The sequence below is a fragment of the Bufo gargarizans genome, chromosome 10 (assembly GCF_014858855.1).
Source record: "Bufo gargarizans isolate SCDJY-AF-19 chromosome 10, ASM1485885v1, whole genome shotgun sequence".
Lineage (NCBI taxonomy): Eukaryota > Metazoa > Chordata > Amphibia > Anura > Bufonidae > Bufo > Bufo gargarizans.
Window position 1 is genome coordinate 91,572,962 of NC_058089.1, and position 22,552 is coordinate 91,595,513.

Consider the following 22,552-nt stretch of genomic DNA (forward strand, 5'->3'; position numbering starts at 1 on the left):
CGTTTGAAGATGACACAATATGGCTCAATCTTCAAACGGATCCGTCCCCCATTGACTTTCAATGTAAAAGTCTGGACGGATCCGTTCAGGCTACTTTCACAGTTAGAATTTTTTTTACAATATAATGCAGACGGATCCGTTCTGAACGGATCCACCGTCTGCATTATATGAGCGGATCCGTCTCAGACGGATCCGATCTGAACGCAAGTGTGAAAGTAGCCTTAGGGGCGAGAACCTGGGATCTTTCATCCCCTGTCCTATTCAGCTCTATCAGGGTGAATAGGACTTCACACTGTCCCTGCTGCTCTGTGCCTTGTGCACACAGCATCAGGGATGTTACCATGGCAACCAGGGCTTCTGTAGCGTCCTGGCTGCCATGGTAACCGATCGGAGCCCCAGGCTTACACAGCTGGGGCTCCGATCAGAAGCTGCCACTGCACCACCAATGAGGGGGAGGGGAGAGGTCCCTGTGGCCACTGCCACCAATGATTTCAATACTGGGGGGGTTGAGAGGGGCTGGCGCACTGTGCCACCAATGATTTTAATGGGATGGGGGGGTTGAGGGGGGGGCACACTGCACCACCAATGATAAATTACCCCTTTATACAGGAGGCGGGTACTGGCAGATCAGCAGTTAACCCCTCAGGTGCGGCACCTAAGGGGTTAACTGCCTCTGATCGCAGCTCCCTGTCAGGGGCAGGGTGCCGGCAATGCGATTCTACTGCCGGCACCCGCCTCCTGTATTGTGTTAAACTTCTTTCACTATCAGGCCACACAGAGCGGCGCCCAGCGATGTCTCAGCACTCACCATTAGTCCTGGGCGCCGCTCCGTTCTCCTGCAGTGCTCCATTACTGTCTCCTCTCCTGCTCCACATGCTGCTGATTACTATCGGAGCGATGGGAGGAGACATCAGCTTCACTAGTGGGCGTTCCTTCTTCCTGGCTGTAGCGCTGTCCAATCGCAGCGCAGGGAGAAGGAACGCCCACTAGTGAAGCTGATGTCTCCTCCCATCGCTCCGATAGTAAGCAGCATGTGGAGCAGGAGAGGAGACAGTAATGGGGCACTGCGGGCGAACGGAGCGGCGCCCAGGACTAATGGTGAGTGCTGGGCGCCGCTCTGTGTGGAAATAGTCCAATCATTGGTGGCGCAGTGCGCCCCCCCCCCCCCCCTTTATTCTCATTGGTGGCGCAGTGCGCCCGCCCCTCCTCCCCCCCTCTATTCTCATTGGTGGTGCAGTGCGCCCGCCCCTCCTCCCCCCCCTCTCTTCTCATTGGTGGCAGCGGCAGCAGCACAGGGGGAGGGAGGACAACTTCCTTCTCCCCGTGCTGCTGAGAGAACATGAGCGCGCCGATAGCAGCGCGCTCATGTTCAGAAATACTTGCCGGGCCGCAAAGATATTCATTGCGGGCCGCATGTTTGACACCCATGATTTAGATTCTCTAGTAGCATGCTGTCTGTTTTCACTCTGTTCCATCAGGCAGCTCAGCTGACGGCTCCTTATCTCTGACTTCCTAAACACTCATTATAGCTCAGTTCTTATCTTACTGATAAGTATGCGGCTTAGGCCTCATGCACACGACCGTTGTGTGCATCCGTGGCCGTTGTGCCGTTTTCCGTTTTTTTTTCCGCGGACCCATTGACTTTCAATGGGTCCGTGGAAAAATCGGAAAATGCACCGTTTTGCAGCCGAGGCCGTGATCCGTGTATCCTGTCCGTCAAAAAAATATGACCTGTCCTATTTTTTTGACGGACAACGGTTAACGGACCCATTCAAGTCAATGGGTCCGTGAAAGAACACTGATGCACACAAGATTGGCATCCGTGTCCGTGATCCGTGGCCGTAGGTTGCTTTCATACAGACGGATCCGAAGATCCGTCTGCATAAAAGCTTTTTCTGATCTAAGTTTTCACTTCGTGAAAACTCATTTCCGACAGTATATTCTAACACAGAAGCGTTCCCATGGTGATGGGGACGCTTCTAGTTAGAATACACTGCAAACTTTGTACAAGACTGCCCCCTGCTGCCTGGCAGCACCCGATCTCTTACAGGGGGATATGATAGCACAATTAACCCCTTCAGGTGCGGCACCTAAAGGGGTTAATTGTACTATCATATTCCCCTGTAAGAGATCAGGGCTGCCAGGCAGCAGGGGGCAGACCCCCCCTCCCCTCCCCAGTTTGAATATCGTTGGTGGCACAGTGTGCGCCCACCATCGCCCCCCCTCCCTCCCTCTATTGTAATAAATCGTTGGTGGCACAGTGTGCCCCCACCATCGCCCCCCCTCCCTCCCTCTATTGTAATAAATCGTTGGTGGCACAGTGTGCCAACCACCATCGGCCCCCCCTCCCTCTATAGCAGTAACAACATTGGTGGCAGTGTGCGGCCTCCCACCCCCCCCCCCCCATCATTGGTGGCAGCGGAGTTCCGATCGGAGTCCCAGTTTAATCGCTGGGGCTCCGATCGGTAACCATGGCAACCAAGAAGCTACTGCAGTCCTGGTTGCCATGGTTACTTAGCAATAGTACAATAGTATAAGATTCATACTTACCTGCTTGCTGCTGCGATGTCTGTGAACGGCCGGGAGCTCCTCCTACTGGTAAGTGACAGTTCTTTAGCAATGCGCCGCACAGACCTTTCACTTACCAGTAGGAGGAGCTCCCGGCCGTTCACAGACATCGCAGCAGCAAGCAGGTAAGTATGAATCTTCTACTGTTGTACTATTGCTAAGTAACCATGGCAACCAGGACTGCAGTAGCGTCCTGGTTGCCATGGTTACCGATCGGAGCCCCAGCGATTAAACTGGGACTCAGATCGGAACTCCGCTGCCATCAATGATGGGGGGGGGGGGGAATGGGAGACCGCACACTGCCACCAATGTTGTTACTGCTATAGAGGGAGGGGGGGGCCGATGGTGGTTGGCACACTGTGCCACCAACGATTTAATACAATAGAGGGAGGGAGGGGGGGGCGATGGTGGGCGCACACTGTGCCACCAACGATTTAATACAATAGAGGGAGGGGGGGGCGATGGTGGGCGCACACTGTGCCACCAACGATTTATTACAATAGAGGGAGGGAGGGAGGGGGGGGGCGATGGTGGGCGCACACTGTGCCACCAACGATTTAATACAATAGAGGGAGGGGGGGGCGATGGTGGGCGCACACTGTGCCACCAACGATTTAATACAATAGAGGGAGGGAGGGGGGGCGATGGTGGGCGCACACTGTGCCACCAACGATTTCTAACATTAGAGGGAGGAAGGGGGGGCCCGATGGGGGGCGCACACTGTGCCACCAACAATATTCAAACTGGGGAGGGGGGGGGGGGGTCTGCCCCCTGCTGCCTGGCAGCCCTGATCTCTTACAGGGGAATATGATAGTACAATTAACCCCTTTAGGTGCCGCACCTGAAGGGGTTAATTGTGCTATCATATCCCCCTGTAAGAGATCGGGTGCTGCCAGGCAGCAGGGGGCAGTCTTGTACAAAGTTTGTAGTGTATTCTAACCTGAAGCGTCCCCATCACCATGGGAACGCCTCTGTGTTAGAATATACTGTCGGATCTGAGGTTCACGAAGTAGCTCATATCCGACAGTATATTCTAACATAGAGGCGTTCCCATGGTGATGGGGACGCTTCAAGTTAAAATATACCATCGGATTGGAGAAAACTCCAATCCGATGGTATAAAAGAACTCCAGACTTTACATTGAAAGTCAATGGGGACGGATCCGTTTGAAATGGCACCATATTGTGTCAACATCAAACGGATCCGTCCCCATTGACTTGCATTGTAATCCGTTTGGCTCCGCACGGCCAGGCGGACACCAAAACGACTTTTTTTTTTCATGTCCGTGGATCCTCCAAAAATCAAGGAAGACCCACGGACGAAAAAACGGTCACGGATCACGGACCCACGGACCCCGTTTTTGCGGACCGTGAAAAAAAACTGTCGTGTGCATGAGGCCTTAAAGGGATTCTGTCACCTGGATTTTGCCTATAGAGCTGCGGACATGCACTGCTGGATCGCCGCTAGCACGTCCGCAATATACATTCCCCATAGCTGTGAGTGCTTTTATTGTGTAAAAAAAAAGATTTTATATATATATATGTAAATGAGGCAAGTAAGGAGCCCAATGGGCTGTTACTAACGTTTCTGGAGCCCAGCCACGCCCACTGTGAAGGAGCCCAGCACTGCCCGCATCCTCCGGATCTCCTCCTTGCTCCGCAAAGTCACAAAGTTAGAGCGCCTGTAATCTCGCATCTAGCGCATGCGCAGTTCGTTCCCTAAGGCTGATGCCAGCACAGGGTAGAAACACTATGCCGGCACTGACATGCGGCGTACTCACGCACACATCGGGGAGCAAGGAGGGGATTCGGAGGATGTGGGGCGGTGCTGGGCTCCTTCCCAGTGGGCGTGGCTGGGATCCAGAAACATTAGTAACAGCCCCTTGGGCTCCTTACTTGCCTCATTTACATATACATAAAATCGTTTTTTTGACACTATAAAAGCACTCTCACCTATGGGGACTGTGTATTGCGGATGTGCTAGCGGCGATCTAGCAGCGCATGTCCGCAGCTCTATAGGCAAAATCCTGGTGACAGAATCCCTTTGAATAAGTGTTTATGACCTTTTAGTAAATTAGAGATGAGGGTTACTAGGTGACCAGTGCAAAGTTAATGTACTATTCACACAGCTAGACAAAGAGTTAACCCTTTGTGACAGAACAGCTGAATATTTTTAATAAAGACTGAAAAAATTATTTTTAGCCCAAAATAAGTAAAATACAATCATAAAATAAAAATAGCCCCGAAGGTGTACAAAGCCTTTAAATGTAAAGTTTGCTGCACTTGTGTATTTAAGGGTGCATTTACATCACTGTTTAGCTTCCCGCTCTTCTGATCTGTCAGAAGAAGGCCTCATGCACACGACCGTTGTGTGTTTTGCGGTCCGCAAATTGCAGATCCGCAAAACACGGATGGCGTCCGTGTGCGTTCCGCAATTTGTGGAACAGCGCAGACAGACGTTAATATAACTGCCTATTCTTGTCCGCAAAACGTACAAGAATAGGACATGCTATATTTTTTTCACGGAGCAACGGATGCGGAAAGCACACGGAGTGCTCTCCGCCTCTTTTGCAGCCCTATTGAATTGAATGGGTCCGCATCCGAGACGCAAATACTGCAGCTCGGAAGGGGACCAAAACAATGGTCGTGTGCATGAGGCCGAAGAGAGAGAGAGAGAGAAAAAAAAACAGGGTGCTGTAAAAAAAAAAACTTGCATCAGTCATCCGTTTGAGTCATTTCCGTCTAAGATCCGTTTTTTAGATGGGGATAAAAACACGGATCTCAGACTGAAATGGTTCAAACGGATGACTGATGCAGCAGGATCCAGTTTTGTTTTTCTCTCTCACTCTTCTTCTGATGGATCAGAAGAACGGAAAGCTAAACGGTGATGTGAATGCTCCCTAATCAGGTTAGGGAGTGCTGCAGCTGTACATTTTAACAATCGTCCTCTTTTGACATTTTCTAGTGCTTTCTCTCTTTTTATTTCTCCCCCACTAACCCATCACTTCAGTGCCCTTCGGCCTAGCACCGGTTTCTGGTCAAAGCTGGGTGGCGATTGAAGCCCCTCTTGCATAGTTTAAGGGTCTGTGGTTATGTCAGCGACTGGAATTTGGATTCTCATGCATTATACATCTAATTTCCTACTGCAGTCCCACAAAAAGCACAACCTGTGCCAATTTTATTTTTTTCACTCAACATAGTTGGGACTCTAAATTAAGGCCATTCCCATGCTCATCCCACAGAGCCTTTCATCTTTTCCAACCGCAGGCTATGCAAGGCGCCTTTGGTTTAAGAAGCAGCATAACAGAATATGTTTTCCTAATTCCTTAAACATTAGGACAAGTGATCTCTGTGCCACTACCCTCTCCGTTCCAAGCACTATTTTGTAAGGCAGCCAGCCCTGCTCCTATAGATTTCTACTCGTTCTTACTTTACTCTTTTTTTTTTTTTTCTTAACTTTTTTCTGATGTTGTCATCGTAGCGAAGATTAATGTAAAACATATTTATCGCACTAGTAAAGGATCAGGTGTCACCGGCTGTCTATTAATGCCCATTTACTGTGCTGTGATGACTGCTGATTTTAAGACCATGGAGGAGATTTATCAAAACGGGTGCAAAGGAAAATAGACTTAGTTGCCCCTAGCAACCAATCAGATAATACCTTTAACTTTTTTCAGAGCTCCTTTGAAAAATAAAATGATCAATCTGATTGGTTGCTAGGGGCAACTAGGTCAGTTTTCCTCTACACAACTTTTGCTAAATCTCCCCCAATGTGTCCTCATTGACATCATTTGCGTTATGTAATGTTTTTAAGAGCATTTATTTAACATGAGCGAAAAAGGGAAATACAGGACCCATATTTCATTTAGAAAAGATATGGCTGAGGGGAGATCTAATAACTATGTATAGATATATCAGGGGTCAGTACAGAGATCTCTCCCATCATCGATTTATACCCAAAACTGTGACCAGGGGACATCCTCGGCGTCTGGAGGAAACATAGAGGAGGATTCTTTACGGTAAGAGCAGTGAGACTATGGAACTCTCTGCCTGAGGAGGGGGTGATGGTGAGTACAATAAAGGAATTCAAGAGGGGCCTGGATGTATTTCTGGAGTGTAATAATATTACAGGCTATAGCTACTAGAGAGAGATCGTTGATCCAGGGAGTTTTCTCATTGCCTGAATGGAGTCGGGAAGGATTTTTTTCTCCCTAAGATGAGGAAAGTTGGCTTCCAACTCATGGTGGTTGTTTCCTTCTTCTGGATCAACTTTGCAGGATTAATAGCCAGAATTTGATGGTCTTACTTTTAGTCTGGATGAATGGAGGTTAAGTGAGTGTGTGGGGCTGGCATTTGGTAACAATGTGAGTTGTCTGCCGTTGGTAATGGTCGACTGAGAGTGGTGTAAAATTTTTCATATGCCATAACAACATGTCAAAAGTTTTGATCGGTGAGTGTCCTATCGCTGAGATTCCTGCCAATCGCTAGAACGAGTAGAGAGAAGAGCTTGCATATTGTGCAGTCTCTCCTCGCTGCTGGAGACAGAATAGATGTGCCTATGGACTTTCTTGCAGAGAGGAGAGAGAGCACAATATGTGAGCACTTCTCTCTCCTCGTTCTTGCAATTGGCGGGGGGACTCCCTTGGATGCCCACAGATCTAAACTTTTGATATGTCACTATGACATTTCTAAAGTTTTCCCGAAGTACAAGGACAGTTGAAGCTTTGGTTAAAAGGCTGGATATATATTATTGAAGGGGACAGAAAGATTGGACTGTGAGTTTTTGTACAGAGCCTTTTCCTGTCCTGGTTAACGGTTATTGGATTTTTTTCCCACTTTGGGTTTGTGGCCAGATTTATTTTTTTTGTGCTTGAGTTCAAATTGTATTGACTTACCCCACTATGTGCCTTTTTTTTTACCTCAGCGCCTTTGAAGTTAGCAACAGTCAAGAACAACAACGGAAGATGAGGGAACAGCAGCTGAAACTTCAGATTGCCCAGCTGGAGGCCGCCCTTAGATCCGACCTTGCGGATAAAAATGAGATTCTTGATAGAATGAGAAGAGAGCGAGGTATGCAGTACATAAAAATGTCCTCTTATCAGCAAGTTATTTCTTTACTGAAAATTCTGACATCTGTCCCGTTTGAAGAAAATGATCTGATACATTGCAGTTCACTTCCAAAGCTGTGAAATTGTAATGGGGAACCCACCATGTTGAAAATGCAGTTCAGTCTGCGGGCAGTAGGTTTTAGGCTCATTAAAAGTAGTCATTTATTCATTTAAATTCTTGCTTATTCTGGGCATAGGAGTCCAGTGGGTGGGCTTTGAGTTAGACCTCCCACCAGACGCTTAAGCTTATGATACATAGACGTTTAAATTACTAAATTACTGCCATTCACAAATATGGATAGCAATTTGCTCAGCACCTTCTGCTGCATAACATGGTGATTATACATTGGACTGCACTGCCAACAAGGTAAGATCACTTTAGATTGGTTCTAAATGTGAAAAAGAAATGTATGTACTTTGGAAGCTATAAGCCATTCTAAGTCATTGGTGTGAAAATTAAAGGAATTGTCTTACTTCAGCAAATGGCATTTATCATAGTAACATAGTATATAAGGCCGAAAAAGACATCTGTCCATCCAGTTTGGCCTGTTATCCTGCAAGTTGATCCAGATGAAGGTAAAAAAAAAAATGTAAGGTAGAAGGCAATTTTCCCTACTTAAGGGGAAAAAAAAATCCTTCCCGACTCCATTCAGGCACTCAGAATAACTCCCTGGATCAACGACCCCTCTCTAGTAGCTATAGCCTGTAATATTATTACGCTCCAGAAATACATCCAGGCCCCTCTTGAATTCCTTTATTGTACTCACCATCGCCACCTCCTCAGGCAGAGAGTTCCATAGTCTCACTGCTCTTACCGTAAAGAATCCTCTTCTATGTTTGTGTACAAACCTTCTTTCCTCCAGACGCAGAGGATGTCCCCTCGTCAGTCACAGTCCTGGGGATAAACAGATGATGGGATAGATCTCTGTACTGACCCCTGATATATTTATACATAGTAATTAGATCTCCCCTCAGTCATCTTTTTTCTAAAGTAAATAACCCCAATTTTGATAATCTTTCAGGGTACTGTAATTCCCTTATTCCCGTAACTACTTTAGTTGCCCTCCTCTGAACCCTCTCCAGCTCTGCTATGTCTGCCTTGTTTACAGGAGCCCAGAACTGTACACAGTACTCCATGTGTGGTCTGACCAGTGATTTGTAAAGTGGTAGGACTATGTTCTCATCACGGGAATCTATGCCCCTTTTGATGCAGCCCATTATCTTATTGGTCTTGGCAGCAGCTGCCTGACACTGGTTTCTACAGCTTAGTTTGCTGTTCATCAAAATTCCTAGGTCCTTTCCCATGTCAGTGTTACCGAGTGTTTTACCATTTAGTATGTACGGGTGACTTGCATTATTCCTTTCCATGTGCATAACCTTACATTTGTCAGTGTTAAACCTCATCTGCCACTTATCTTCCCAAGCCTCCAATCTCTCCAGATCCATCTGCAGTAGTATACTGTCCTCTTCCGTGTCAATTACTTTACACAGTTTAGTGTCATCTGAAAAAATTTATATTTTACTGTGCAAGCCTTCTACAAGATCATTAATAAATATATTGAAGGCTAGGGCTCAGTACTGACCTTTGAGGACACCCACTAGTGACAGTGACCCAATCTGAGTGTGTACCATTAATAACCACCCTCTGTTTTCTATCACTGAGCCAGTTACTTACATACAGACGTTTTCTCCCAGTCCGAGCATTCTCATTTTAAATACTGACCTTTTATGTGGTACAGTGTCAAATGCTTTGGAGAAGTCCAGATACACGACATCCATTGATTCGCTGCTGTCAAGTCTAGAACTTACCTCCTCATAGAAACTGAATAAATTAGTTTGACATGACCGATCCCTCATGAAGCCATGCTGATATGGCGTTATTTGCTTATTTCCGTTGAGCTGCTCTAACATAGCATCTCAGAAAACCTTAAAACAGTTTACCCACAACGGATGTTAAACTTACCGGCCTATAGTTTCTGGGCTCTGTTTTCGGACCCTTTTTGAATATTGGCACCACATTTGCTATGCGTTTAATCCTGTGGAACACTCCCTGTCAGTATAGAGTTCTTAAATATCTGAAATAAGGGTCTGGCTATGACATTACTTAATTCTCTTAAGATACAGGGGTGTATGCCATCTGGTTCTGGCGATTTTGTCTATTTTAATATTTTTAAGTCGCTGTTGTACTTCTTTCTGGGTCAGACAGGGCACTTTTAATGGGGAATTTACTTTTACATTCTGCATTTCATCTGACAGTTTATTTTCCTCAGTGAATACATTGGAGAAAAAAAATATTTAACAGCTTTGCTTTCTCCTCATCTCTCTCTGCAACTCCCTCCTCATTGCTCTGTAAAGGGCCGACACCTTCAGATTTATACTTTTTACCATTTATATAATTGAAGAACATTTTAGAGTTAGTTTTGCTCTCTTTGGCAATTAATCCCTCAGTCTCTAGTTTGGCGGCTTTTATTTGTTGTTTACATATTTATTTTTTTCCTTAAAGTTTTTCAGTGCTTCCTCACTACCCTCCTGTTTTAGTGATTTAACTGCTTTATTTTTGTCATTTTTTTGCTTTATTTACTGTTCTATTTATCCACATTGGTTTCTTTTTGTTCCTTAACCTTTTATTTCTATAAGGTATGTACCTCTCACAATTAGATTTTAGGAAGCTTTTAAAAATATCCAATTTTAAGGCTGTATTTTTATTTTTGAGGACTTTGTCCCAGTTAGTTAGGTCTATGGCCTCTCTTAGTTGGCTAAATTTAGCTTTTTTGAAGTTTGGTATTTTTGTTCCTCCCTGAAGAAACACTCTTTTCAATGGCAATTGGAAGGTTATTACTTTATGGTCACTATTTCCCAGGTGTCCCCCAACCTGCACGTCTGTTGTTCTGTCGGGCCTATTGGTTAATACTAAGTCCAGTATGGCCGTCCCTCTAGTCGGGTCCTGAACCAGTTGGGAAAGGTAATTGTCTTTGGTTATTGCCAAGAACCTGTTTCCCTTATGAGATATACAAGTTTCAGTTTCCCAGTCTATATCTGGGTAGTTGAAGTCCCCCATAATAGCCACCTCATTATGATTTGCCGCCTCGTCTATATCATTTAGTAGTAGATTTTCTGTGGACTCTGGTATATTAGGTGGTTTATAATAAACTCCTATTAGTATTTTATTATTATTTTTCCCTCCATGTATTTCTACCCACAGTGACTCCACATGTTCATGTCCGTCACTTATATCTTCTCGGACTGGGGGCTTTAGACAGGACTTTACATAAAGGCAAACCCCTCCCCCTCTCCGGTTTTGGCGATTCTTTCTAAACAGACTGTAACCCTGTACATTAACCGCCCAGTCATAGCTATCATCCAGCCATGTCTCAGTTATTCCCACTATGTCATAGTCCTCCTCACACATCACTAATTCCAGTTCCCCAGTTTTATTAGTCAGGCTTCTGGCATTAGTATACATACAATTAGGAGGTTTATGTATATTTTTTACCCTACACCTTTCCTTCTGAACTGTTCTAGTCCCTCCATCCATTCCTCCCCCAGTCCCACTACCTGGCGCTCAGTCTCTATCTGCAATATATCTTCCCCTCCTATAATGTAATTATCCTCCCCCCAGTCCCTAGTTTAAACACTCCTCCAACCTTCTAGCCATCTTCTCCCCTAACACAGCTGCCCCTTCCCCATTGAGGTGCATCCCATCCCTACGATAGAGCCTGTAGCTGACAGAGAAGTCGGCCCAGTTCTCCAGGAACCCAAACCCCTCCTTCCTACACCATTTTTGAGCCACTTGTTAACCTCCCTAATCTCCTGCTGCCTTTCTTGTGTGGCTCGTGGTATAGGCAATATTTCGGAAAACACTACCTTTGAGGTCCTTGCCCTAAGCTTTTGACCTAAATCCCTAAAATCATTTTTAAGGATGCTCCATTTAACTTTGTCATTGGTTCCGATATGGACCATGACCGCTGGATCTTCTCCAGCCCCGCCCAGTAATCTGTCAACCTGATCCACGATGTGTTGAACTCGAGCGCCAGGAAGACAACACACCGTTCCACGATCCCGGTCTTTGTTACAGATCGCCCTATCTATAATTGAGTATCCCACTACCAGCACCTGTCTGGCCTGCCCTGCTCTCCTGGTCACCTGCTTACTGGAGCTGACATTCCCCTGAGTGGCAGAGGAAGTGTCCGGCTGCAGCAGTGCTCTCCCTGAACTGACATCCCCATGTGGATAAGCAGGCAATGGCCACTTTAGTTGTTTCTGCGCTTCTTCGAGGTTCGGTTCCGACTGGTATCTTGGAACCGAACCCGAGTTCGGTTTCAAGTTCTACATTCTAATACTGTACCGAGACGGATGTATTAATCCGAAGTTATGAATGAAGCTTGCTTCGTTCATCACTAGATGAGACATCACATGGAGGTAATTTGCCTGGTCACATGACCCTCCATCAGCGGCCATATTATGGACAAGATCTTTGTGTCGACATCACAAAAGACCTAGCAAACAACCAATAAGCATACCTTATGAAAATTAGAAAATGGTGCAGAATTTCATAAAAGGCTACATTAGTAAGTGCCATATAATCATCTTACAAACACCTTGGTCAACAGTAACCCCTTTAATAAATCTCCCCCATCGATGTATCTAGTCTGTTTGCATATTGTATTTACAAATGTATGTATTGAGCCCTTTTGCGGTACATTGCAGCCTCACGGAATATGGTGGTGCTATACAAATGGCGATAGTATAATAACATAGGAACTGCAGTTAGTAACAGAAGTCACAGAAGCACTCAGAAATGTGACTTTACATTGAGCGCTTGCATCACTATGAGGACTCTTCTAATGCAGTCACTGTCAGACTTGTGATCGCTTTTTATTTCCCTGGCACTTTTTCATATTACATTACAGCTTCTTTGGAGTCGACGTCTTTGACAGGTAGAGGCAGTCTTGTCGTCTTACCCTAATGCCGTAGCAAATGTGTCACCCTCGTTTTATGAAATTAGTAAAATCAAGTTAGTTTATGCGAAGCTTGTCATTTTAATTACATTTCAATAGCAGTGTAAAGACGGTAACTCGATACTCTCATGCTGTTTCCTATTTAAGAACAAGCTGAGAAACTTGATGAAGAAAACAGAAAACTCCAGCTGCGTTGTCTAGAACAGAAGCATCAGCTTGATGAATTTCAGAACAAGCTGAAGTTTTTCACAAAGGTAATTTAATGATGGAAACTCCTGCTCATTGGTTGTGGAAGGGGAAAGTCTACATGTCTACTCCCCCGTCCCTGAATATCCAGATCAATACCGGTAATTCTGTAAAGTTTTATTTTAGTACCATCTCCTAATTGTCCAGAAGTGATGGTCTGACCTCAGGATAGGCCATCACTAGCTGACCGGTTTGGGGGTCTGACACACCCACTGATCAGCTCTTTGGGTGTAGCTCCAGAACTACACGGCACCATCAACCTTGTAGTGGAGGGAGCTGGATACTACAGTGCTGCTCGGTCCCCTGCTGATCACCTAGTAATTGTCTGTCCTGAGGATAGGCCATCACTTGTTAAAGGTGTTGTCCAACCTTTACTTAAAGATCTCTGCCTCCTGTCATGGATGGTCCCATTCGGTTGCTATGACTTCAGGTGTATTAAAAAATAAACAAAAAACGAGCAGCTACATAGAAATGTATTATAGACTACAATTTTTGATACAAAAATAGCATATATTGATGCATGAGAACTTTTCCGGGACAAACGCCAAATTAGACCCTTTAAACTTAAAAAGGTTGTCAGTTTGTGGAAAAAAATAAAGCCATGTAAATTTTATAAACTAGCAAAAAAAAGTCACTACTCCCCAGCTCAATCTAAATGCTCACTTGTCCGGCGATCCGATTGTTTACGTGGCAAATTAAATCCTTGTTTGTTGGCAGCACATCACCCTGTGTAAAGAGGAGTGTGCTGCCAACAAACAATGAATCTGTATGTGGATGAACAATCGCAGTAGTGATCATTCATCCCCACACAGTTTTTACTCTACAGCTTTTACTTTCAGTGCATCTGCAGACTGTTGCTTCCTCCTTTACAGGAGTTGCTCTGACAGCCTGATCTGTAGCCTTTAATCTCTGAACTCCTGGGAGCTCAGCTATAATGATAGGAATTTAGCTATAATGAGAGCTTGACTTTTTAAGAAAGTACAGAAAAGAGCTGCACATCGAGGCATCAGAGCCGCTCCCTGACGGATTCACTGAGAAGGGTGAATCAGTAGTCTGCAGATACTCTAGCACAGTATTATCTGCATAGCCTAGTTCATTGAAGGTCCTTTGAAGAACCAGTATATCCTGGGCACTGAAGAAACGCGTCGAGACACTTGGGGATCCAACCAGTGGAAGTTGGGCACAACTAATAGGGTTATATTGAGGGCTTAGTCACCAAGAAGTGGGGTCGCGGCTTTCGGGGCGGGTGCTCCGCTTATAGGTAGTGGTAGTGAAGGGACATGCAGGGATAGTGTACCTGACTTCACAATAGATGCCACCTCTCTGTAAGAACCTCTATAAAGCATGAAAACCCCATGGAAATGATCGAATCTATACGTATTATGTTCTATCTGGCGGTGAAAATCTCAATTGGGTACAGCCGTGAGTAAAGAAGGGCTAGACATATCTTGTGTTCTAGCTACACCTTGACTTTACCTTGTCTAAATAAGGCTACTTTCACACTAGCGTTCGGGTGTCCGCTTGTGAGCTCCGTTTGAAGGCTCTCACAAGCGGCCCCGAACGCATCCGTCCAGCACTAATGCATTCTGAGTGGATGCGGATCCGCTCAGAATGCATCAGTCTGGCAGCGTTCAGCCTCCGCTTCGCTCAGCAGGCGGACACCTGAACGCTGCTTGCAGCGATCGGATGTCCGCCTGGCCGTGCGGAGGCAAGCGGATCCGTCCAGACTTACAATGTAAGTCAATAGGGGCGGATCCGTTTGAAGATGACACAATATGGCTCAATCTTCAAACGGATCCGTCCCCCATTGACTTTCAATGTAAAAGTCTGGATGGATCTGTTCAGGCTACTTTCACACTTAGAATTTTTTTTACAATATAATGCAGACGGATCCGCTCTGAACGCAAGTGTGAAAGTAGCCTAACCCGTATTAAGTATTACAAGTGCCAAAATCATTATAGAATCTATAGTGGTATTTATGTGGTTATGATTTATTTTAGAAGTATTTAATAAAGGTTACATTTTAATAAGGGTATTTAATTTAGCATTTTTTTAAGTTAAAAAATATGGAGCTTTTTTTCCCTTTTTTTTTTCCGGAGCATTTTCAGCTGCGTCAATGCCTGCAAAATAAATACCAAAAAAAAAAGAACAAGCAGATTCGGAGTGTATCTTGGAAAAAAATTACTTCTAAAACACTTCAGAGAAAGAACAGGCGACTTCTTGAAGTGTTTTTGAAAACAGACATCTAAAAATATGTTCTTTGTGAACTATAGCTATAACTATATACTGTAAGCAATGGGAAGCTCTTTTCAAACTGTTTTGAGGTTTATTGTGGCACTTAAAGGCTACGTACACCTAAAAAAGATTTTTGCAATTGGTCTTTATTAAAAAATATGGAGTCCTTTTTGTGTACATAGCTGAGATGCTCTACTAGCTGCCTGTGGATTTTCAGTCTTTTCCGTCATTTGGGGAGCTGACAGGCTCCTTATCTCTGATCTCTGACATTATAAACACTCATTATAGCTCAGTTCTTATCTTACTGACAAGAATGTGGCTTAAATAAGTGTTTATTAGTTGTGTGGGAACTCGCTCTAGTAGACAGGATTAGCGGACGCAGTGTAGAGGCAACAAGTTCTTTGGATCAAACAGTTCAGTGTTTTATTCACACTTTAGGCAAATTATTCAAACAAAAAGTCACCTTGCGGTGTTGGTGGTAATTCACACCATGCTGCAATTCTGCCTCAGAGTCCTTGCTGATAGCAGCACTAGCCTGTTTTTACGCCAAACAGGTAGCAAACCTTCATCCAGACACAAGGCTCCCCGATCCCAACACAGAGACCTCGCTTCTGAGCCCAGCTGCCTATTTAAGGACAGCCAGGTGCTGCCAAAACCTGGACCAGCATTTAAAATCCGGTCCGGTATTTGACCTCACCTGGCTGGTTTTTCCAGACCAAACCTCTCACTGTGTCACAATAGTTTAGAGATTATTTATTAGATGAAGGCACAAAGTACCAGTCACACAGTTAGAAAAGCAGTTGACCCTTTGTGACAGAATAGCTCAATATTTTAAATACAATTGCCTCCAAAGGTGTACATAGCCTTTAAAATGGGTGCTATACACACCAAAACAAGTTTTGCCATGTGAACGTGTGTCATACTGCACTAGTAAAAAACTGCTCTGGAGTACCATTAGAGGCGTCCCTTACAGTACTAACATATTAGGACCAATAATCCAGCTACAAGACGAAACCTACAAGTGGCTGCTGATTGTAGCTTCCTATTTTTGTCCAATTTCTGCTATCGTAAAGATCCATGCGGATGCATAAAACATGTGTGATGGGATCATGACTACGACGCCACTGTCTCTGTTGGCTACATTTTCTCAACAAGCAGCGAGCACCGAAGCACAAATAGCTTCAGATTAACAGCAAGGACTACATTCATTTCATGTTTCAAGCCTGTAAGGATAACGCGTATAGAACAACATCCCCCTGTTACCTGCATACATCAGATGTGTGAAAACAGCCCAGAGCCATTGCTGAGAATCTACGCTACAATACAAAACCGAAAAGGCTGTGTTAAATTCAAACTGTAACATTAAGATTGCGGTGTCTGCACAGATGAGCTGTTTTTATTATTTAGATCGCCTCGCATCCGACATTATGACTTGTTTGTGGATGGAGATGTACATCTGAGTTACTTCTGCTCTTCTGCTCAGCTTTTTCTCTCTCTGTTTCCACTCACAGGAGAGCGATGTCGACGTGACCGAACTCAGCGAAGCCTTGATGCTTATAAAGGTATCTCCATCCCTTACATGTATGTGAACCTCTACAAAGCAGCATCTGTAAAGTCCGCTCACATTCACACGCTTAGATGACTTGCATTTTTCATCATTACATCAAAAGTAGATTAACGACACAGAGTGCTTCCAGTTCCAGTGCATTTGGAACATCTTCAGACCCTTTCACTTTTTCACATTTTGTCATGTTGCGGCTTTGTGCTAATATAAAAAAAAAAAAAATCTAATTTTTCCCCATCATTCTGCACTCAATCCCTCATAATGACAAAGTGAAAACAGAATGTTGGAAATCTTTGCTAATTTATTGAAAAATAAAAACTAAAATCTTGCGTTGACATAAGTATTCCGACCCTTCAGGACTTAGTTGAAGACCCTTTGGCAGTGATTACAGCCTTCAGTCTTATTGAGTATGTAAAGGTTTGCACACCTAGATTTGGGGATTTACTGCCATTCTTCTCTGCAGGTCCTCTTAAGCTCTGTCAGGTTGGATGGGGATCGTCGGTGGGCAGCCATTTTCAGGTTTCTCCAGAGATGTTCAATAGGGTTGAAGTTAGGGTCCTGGCTGGGCCACTGAAGGGCATTCACAGAGTTGTCTTTGGCTGTGTGCTTAGGGTCATTGTCTCGTTGGAAGGTAAACCTTCAGCCCAATCCGAGGTTTTCATTAGGAATATCTCTGTACTTGGCTCCATTCAGCTTTCCTTCAACCCTGACCAGTCTCCCTGTCCCAGTCGCTGAAAAACAGCCCCACAGCATGATGCTGCCACCACCGTACTTCACTGTAGGGATGGTATTGAGCAGGTGATAAGCAGTACCTGGTTTCCTCCAGTCATGATGCTTAGAATGAATGCCAGAAAGTTCAATCCTGGTTTAATCAGACCAGAGAATATTGTTTCTCACAGTCTGAGAGTCCATTCGGTGTCGTTTGCAAACATTCATGTGTTTTTCACTGAGAAGAGGCTTTCTTCTGACCACTCTGCCATTAAGCCCACATTGGAGGAATGCTGTAGTGATGGTTGACCTTCTTGAAGTTTCTCCCATATGCACAAAAGATCTTTGGAGCTCAGCCCGAGTGACCATTGGGCACTTGGTCATCTCTCTTACTAACGACCTTTTCCCTAGATTACTTTGTTTGGTAGGACAGCCAGTCCTAAAAGGATGCAGTCCTGGTTGTTCCAAGCTTCTTCCATTTAAGAATTATGGAGGCCTCTGTGCTCTTGGGAACTTTCAGTGCAGTAGAAATTTTTTGTACCCTTCTCCAGATCTGTGCCTTCACACAATCCTGTCTCTGGGCTCTACAGGCAGTTCTTTCCTCCTCATGGCTTGGTTTTGCTCTGATGGGAGGCCCCCAGAGCTAAATTTGTAAAGTCATGGCAAAGAGTCTGAATACTTATATCCATGAAAAATTTTTGTTTCTTTCTTTTTACTTTTTTTAATAAATTTGCTACATTTCTAAAATTATTTATTCACTGTGTCATTATTATGGGGTATGGAGTGCAGAATGATGGGGGAAAACTTTTTATTTTTATTTTAGCGCAAGGCCACAACATAACAAAACGAAAGGGTGTGTAGACAAGTGAAAGAGTCTGAAGACGTTCTGAATGCATTGTACAAAGGCCACTATTTCCATTTTACTCAACGTGTCTGCATCTCCTTCGATAATGTAGGTCTTGGACATTTTGGTTTTCTTGCAGAACTAGCTCTACTTAGTCTCACATTTCCCTAAATCCTAGGAAGTGTTATTCATATTTTCTTAGTACAGATGTCCCTCACAATACAGTTGTTTCTGGTCGATTTGAAAGTTTTGTAATTTGAGACTGCAAGTTTGTTGGAAATTACCTAGCCATTGGTTCCAAAGCTCATAATAAAAATAAAAATAAAAGATGGTTAAAGGGGTATTCCCATCTCAGCATCAAAATATCTGTCCTATGCAGTGGCCAAGGAAAAATCTGAGCTGACCGTGCTACGCTGTTTCCTTATCTCCCATAGAAATAATTAGGAGCTATGGAAATAGCATAACACAGTATGCCGTTTCGACTTCCAGTGGCGGAAATAGCATAGCCCGCTCTGCTACATGGTTTCTGTAGCTCCCAGTCACTTCTAAGAAAGCTAGCACGACTGTTTCTGTAACCCCAGCCACCGGCCATGAAGGGCTGGGGGCAGTGAGGGCAATACCCCGTCAAAGAAACACCGATAAAATGAGTCTTTATTATATTACAATCAAAAACACATCATGGAAACAGAGAAGAACCTTCTAGAAAATAAGAACTTCTTAAGGTTCCTGTACAGTAACAATAAGATGGAGCCACAGGGTATCCAAAGCAAAGCACCTTGGCACTGGCGGATAGTGGTATATAACATATAGTGCAGAAAACCAGAGTATCTGGAAGAAAGCCCCACAAACACTGGGAAAGCATGCATGCTCCTTGTAGATGTTGACCTTGATTGGCTTCAAACCCAGGACAAAATTGCTGCAAGTCAACAGTACTTACCATTAAGCCACATAATACATCAGAAATGTCTGCACCTGCCACGCTGCATATGTTATATGGATTGATTTACTACCGCAGCAGAGATACGAGGCAGACCTGTGGATCTCTGCCGCAGATATGCCCTTTGGTGTGCTGCATATCTGCATGCAGATCAACCCCATCCAGTCGGGCTAACATGCCATCTTTATGTGTGTGTGTGGAATCCATTAGAATGAGTAGCATGCTGCTTATTCTCACTGATTTCATGTTACCCACGGCGTGGACAAAAATCTGCTGTATGTTGACAGGGTTACAAGAACCCCAGTCACATGCATTAAAGGTGCATGATCATTGGCTATCATGTGGACTGCGGCACGGAATCCGCATTGTAAATCTCTGTCTGATCTCGTCAGATGGCTCTAGAATTAGTGCTTCAAAGAAATGCATTCCTACAGATGTTTGAGAACACGTTATTTGCTTGATCTTTGATTTTAGGTGTTCACGTTCATATATGGTACCACATAGGGGGAAGACCTCACAAAAACTCTACCGTGTGACTCACAATTGCAGTATCTGTTCCATATCTTTGTGATGTCTGTGGTATGCAGGTTCTGTGTCTCCTGCCGAGCTTTGCTCATCAGCCATGGAACTCCTTGTAATCGGCATGTGCAGTTTGTCTACATAATTGGTTGTGGCTTGAAAAAAACCTTATGATGCATGTGGCTCAGACCTAAATCTGGCACTATAACAATTACAAACAGACTGGACCAATAGCGCAGGCCAAAAAATGCTCATAATAAAGTCATAATTACTTGGCATTAAAAAGGGATTTGTTAATCATCACCATCTTTGCCGCTTTGGGTATTATTAAGTGCTACATTTTCCAGAATCTCGGGTCGGTTCTCTAAGGTCCTTTAACCCCCTACATGTCAGAAAATGAGCAGGACACCACAGATTTAGATTTAATGATATACATTCATTAACAACACTGTCTTCTGCAGGCACGCAAGCAGCAAAGGAATGGAGATCTAATGTTTTTGGAAAAGGTGGAGGATGATGTCAATAAAGACCTTGAAAAATCATTAAGAAACTTACAGGCGAACCATGCCGAGACCATCCAGGAGTTGGAGAAGACCAGAAACATGTTGATAATGCAACATAAAATCAACAAGGATTATCAGGTAATCAAACCCTGGGCCATGTCCTATGTTAACATTGTTGGAGCCTTCAACTTTATTTTCTTTACAGTAAGATTTCCAAATTCGGTCCTCCCCAATGTAAGAAATTTCACAGCTCCCCCTTCGAGCGGGGGGGGGGGGGGGGGGGGGGGGGAGGAGACGGCTCACATATACTTTTTCAATGTTAGTCGACTATTGAGTAGTGTTGTACAAGTGTTCGTGACCTTCTATGTTCTCTTTTATGATTAGGTTGAAGTAGAAGCAGTGACGCAGAAGTTGGAGGACATACGTCAAGATTATGAAGTAAAGTTGGAGCAGTATGCTCACCTCCTTGATGTCAGAGCAGCACGGATACGCAAACTAGAAGGTAGAAATTATTGCTTAAAGAGGTCGGCTCAGCTCTCGCTATAGTGACTTATTGCTAGGATATGCCAAATTATGGGCGCAGGTCCCACCTCTGAGACCCGCACCTCCTATAGCATCCCTAGAACAGGGAAAAGCGAAGGAGAGCGCAACTGTGGGCGTTCCGAAAAGAACCAAGCAAGTGCGTTCCCATAGAAGCGAATGGAGGATGGCCACACTTGTGTGCTGGTGCACACTCTTTCACTTTGGTGGCCCCGTTCTAGAGATAGGTGAGGGTCACAGAGGTGGGGCCCTCACCTATTGGACATTGGTGGCATATCCTAGCGAGATGGGCCAACCCCTTTAACGTTGCTTCAGAAGATGTGATTTCTGAAACAAAGCAGTAGAAGTGCCTGGCTGAGGGCAATACCCTCTTAAGTTAACAGAGTGGTGCATGGGCTGATAGAAAGTGTTCATAGCCTGTAAGCAGTCAATTCTCCATCTGTCAGGAGAGGTGGTAAAAGCAGATGAGAGTCTAAAGGGACACAGTGCTTCTTGCCCTTTATTCCAGCGATCGGCTCCCCACCAATCAAAAAATGTCACTGAATTTTTTTAAACCAAGTTTACTCTTTAAAGGCAGATGTACATATCCAGTGAGATAGGAACCAAAAAAGAAACTCCTTCTATGGTAACCTTAAAAGCCCTATAATGACCCCCCCCCCCTCCTCCAATGCCTGGGCCCCTCATATACAATATACTTACCTGCTCCCCGAGACCCGCATCGCTCCGGATACCTGCACGGCCACCGCTGTAACTTCGACGGGGACCAGCCTCCCTAGGATCGTGGGTGACTCAAGGGAGGCTCGTCACCATCGCGGCCTGCTATTGGCTGCTGTCCCCCGTCGCCGGATGCTTTGATCCGAGCAACGCAGATATGCAGCGGCGGCCGTGCAGGGATCCAGAGCGACGGGGGTCCCGGGGAGCAGGTAAGAATATTGTACGAGGCATTTTTTTTTTGGGGGGGGGGGAGGAGGGTCATTTTGGGGGGGGGGGGGGGGTCATGATAGGGGTTGTCCAGGAGTTAAAAAAAAGGTATCTGCTGCACAAACAGCCCCACACATGTGCTTGGACGGTGTCTGGAAATATTGCAGTTCTTTTGCAATGTATGGGGCTAAAATGCAATACCAGACACAACCTGTAGTACAGTGTGACGCCATTTCTGCAAGAAACCTGCCAAGATTTTCTAATAACAGCACCTTTAAATCCCTCCTTATTCTAAAGGTAGTGTTAACATGATATGTGATATGTGTGCACCCAGCAAGTAGGTCACCAGTGATGCATCATTCCAGAATAACAGGACAATGTAGTCTTATTGCAACAAAAGCTTAAAGGGGTTGTGCAGTTTCCAATAATGATGACCTATCCTTAGGATAGGTTATCAATACCAGATCGGCGGGGGTCTGACTCCCAGCAACCCCGCCGACGTCTGTTTAAAGAGAATGCAGTACTCCTGTGAACGCTGCATTCTCTTCACTGTTTACCTGCTTACCGTAGACATTGCAGTGGCGAACAGTGTAATTACAGCTCCTCCATATCATTCACTTGAACGGGAAGGAGTGTAACTACAACTGCTCCTTCACATTCAAGTGAATGGCATGGAGGAGCTGTAATTACGCCTGCTCGCCGCTGCAATGTCTACGGTGAGCAGCTAAACAGTGAGGAGAACACAGCGCTTGTACGAGCGCTGCGTTCTCTTCTAACAGCTGATCAGCGGGGGTGTCGGGAGTCAGACCCTCGCCAATCTGATATTGATGACCTTTCCTGAGGTTCTTATGCAGGGGTAAAGTTGGTGTTGGGCATTCCAGGCAAGCAGCGTTTCTCAATTA

At 44.9% G+C, this 22,552-nt stretch overlaps 1 protein-coding gene across 1 annotated transcript in view; it reads left to right on the top strand.

The window, feature by feature from the left end:
- The window catches only part of RPGRIP1L (RPGRIP1 like), a 152,982-nt gene that overhangs the window by 68,286 nt on the left and 62,144 nt on the right, over positions 1-22,552 (top strand). Inside the window, exons 10-14 of the mRNA XM_044270688.1 lie at positions 7,492-7,637; positions 12,781-12,887; positions 16,626-16,676; positions 20,148-20,327; positions 20,574-20,691. Coding sequence (XP_044126623.1) covers positions 7,492-7,637; positions 12,781-12,887; positions 16,626-16,676; positions 20,148-20,327; positions 20,574-20,691 — 602 coding nt within the window. The remainder of the gene's footprint in view (positions 1-7,491; positions 7,638-12,780; positions 12,888-16,625; positions 16,677-20,147; positions 20,328-20,573; positions 20,692-22,552) is intronic.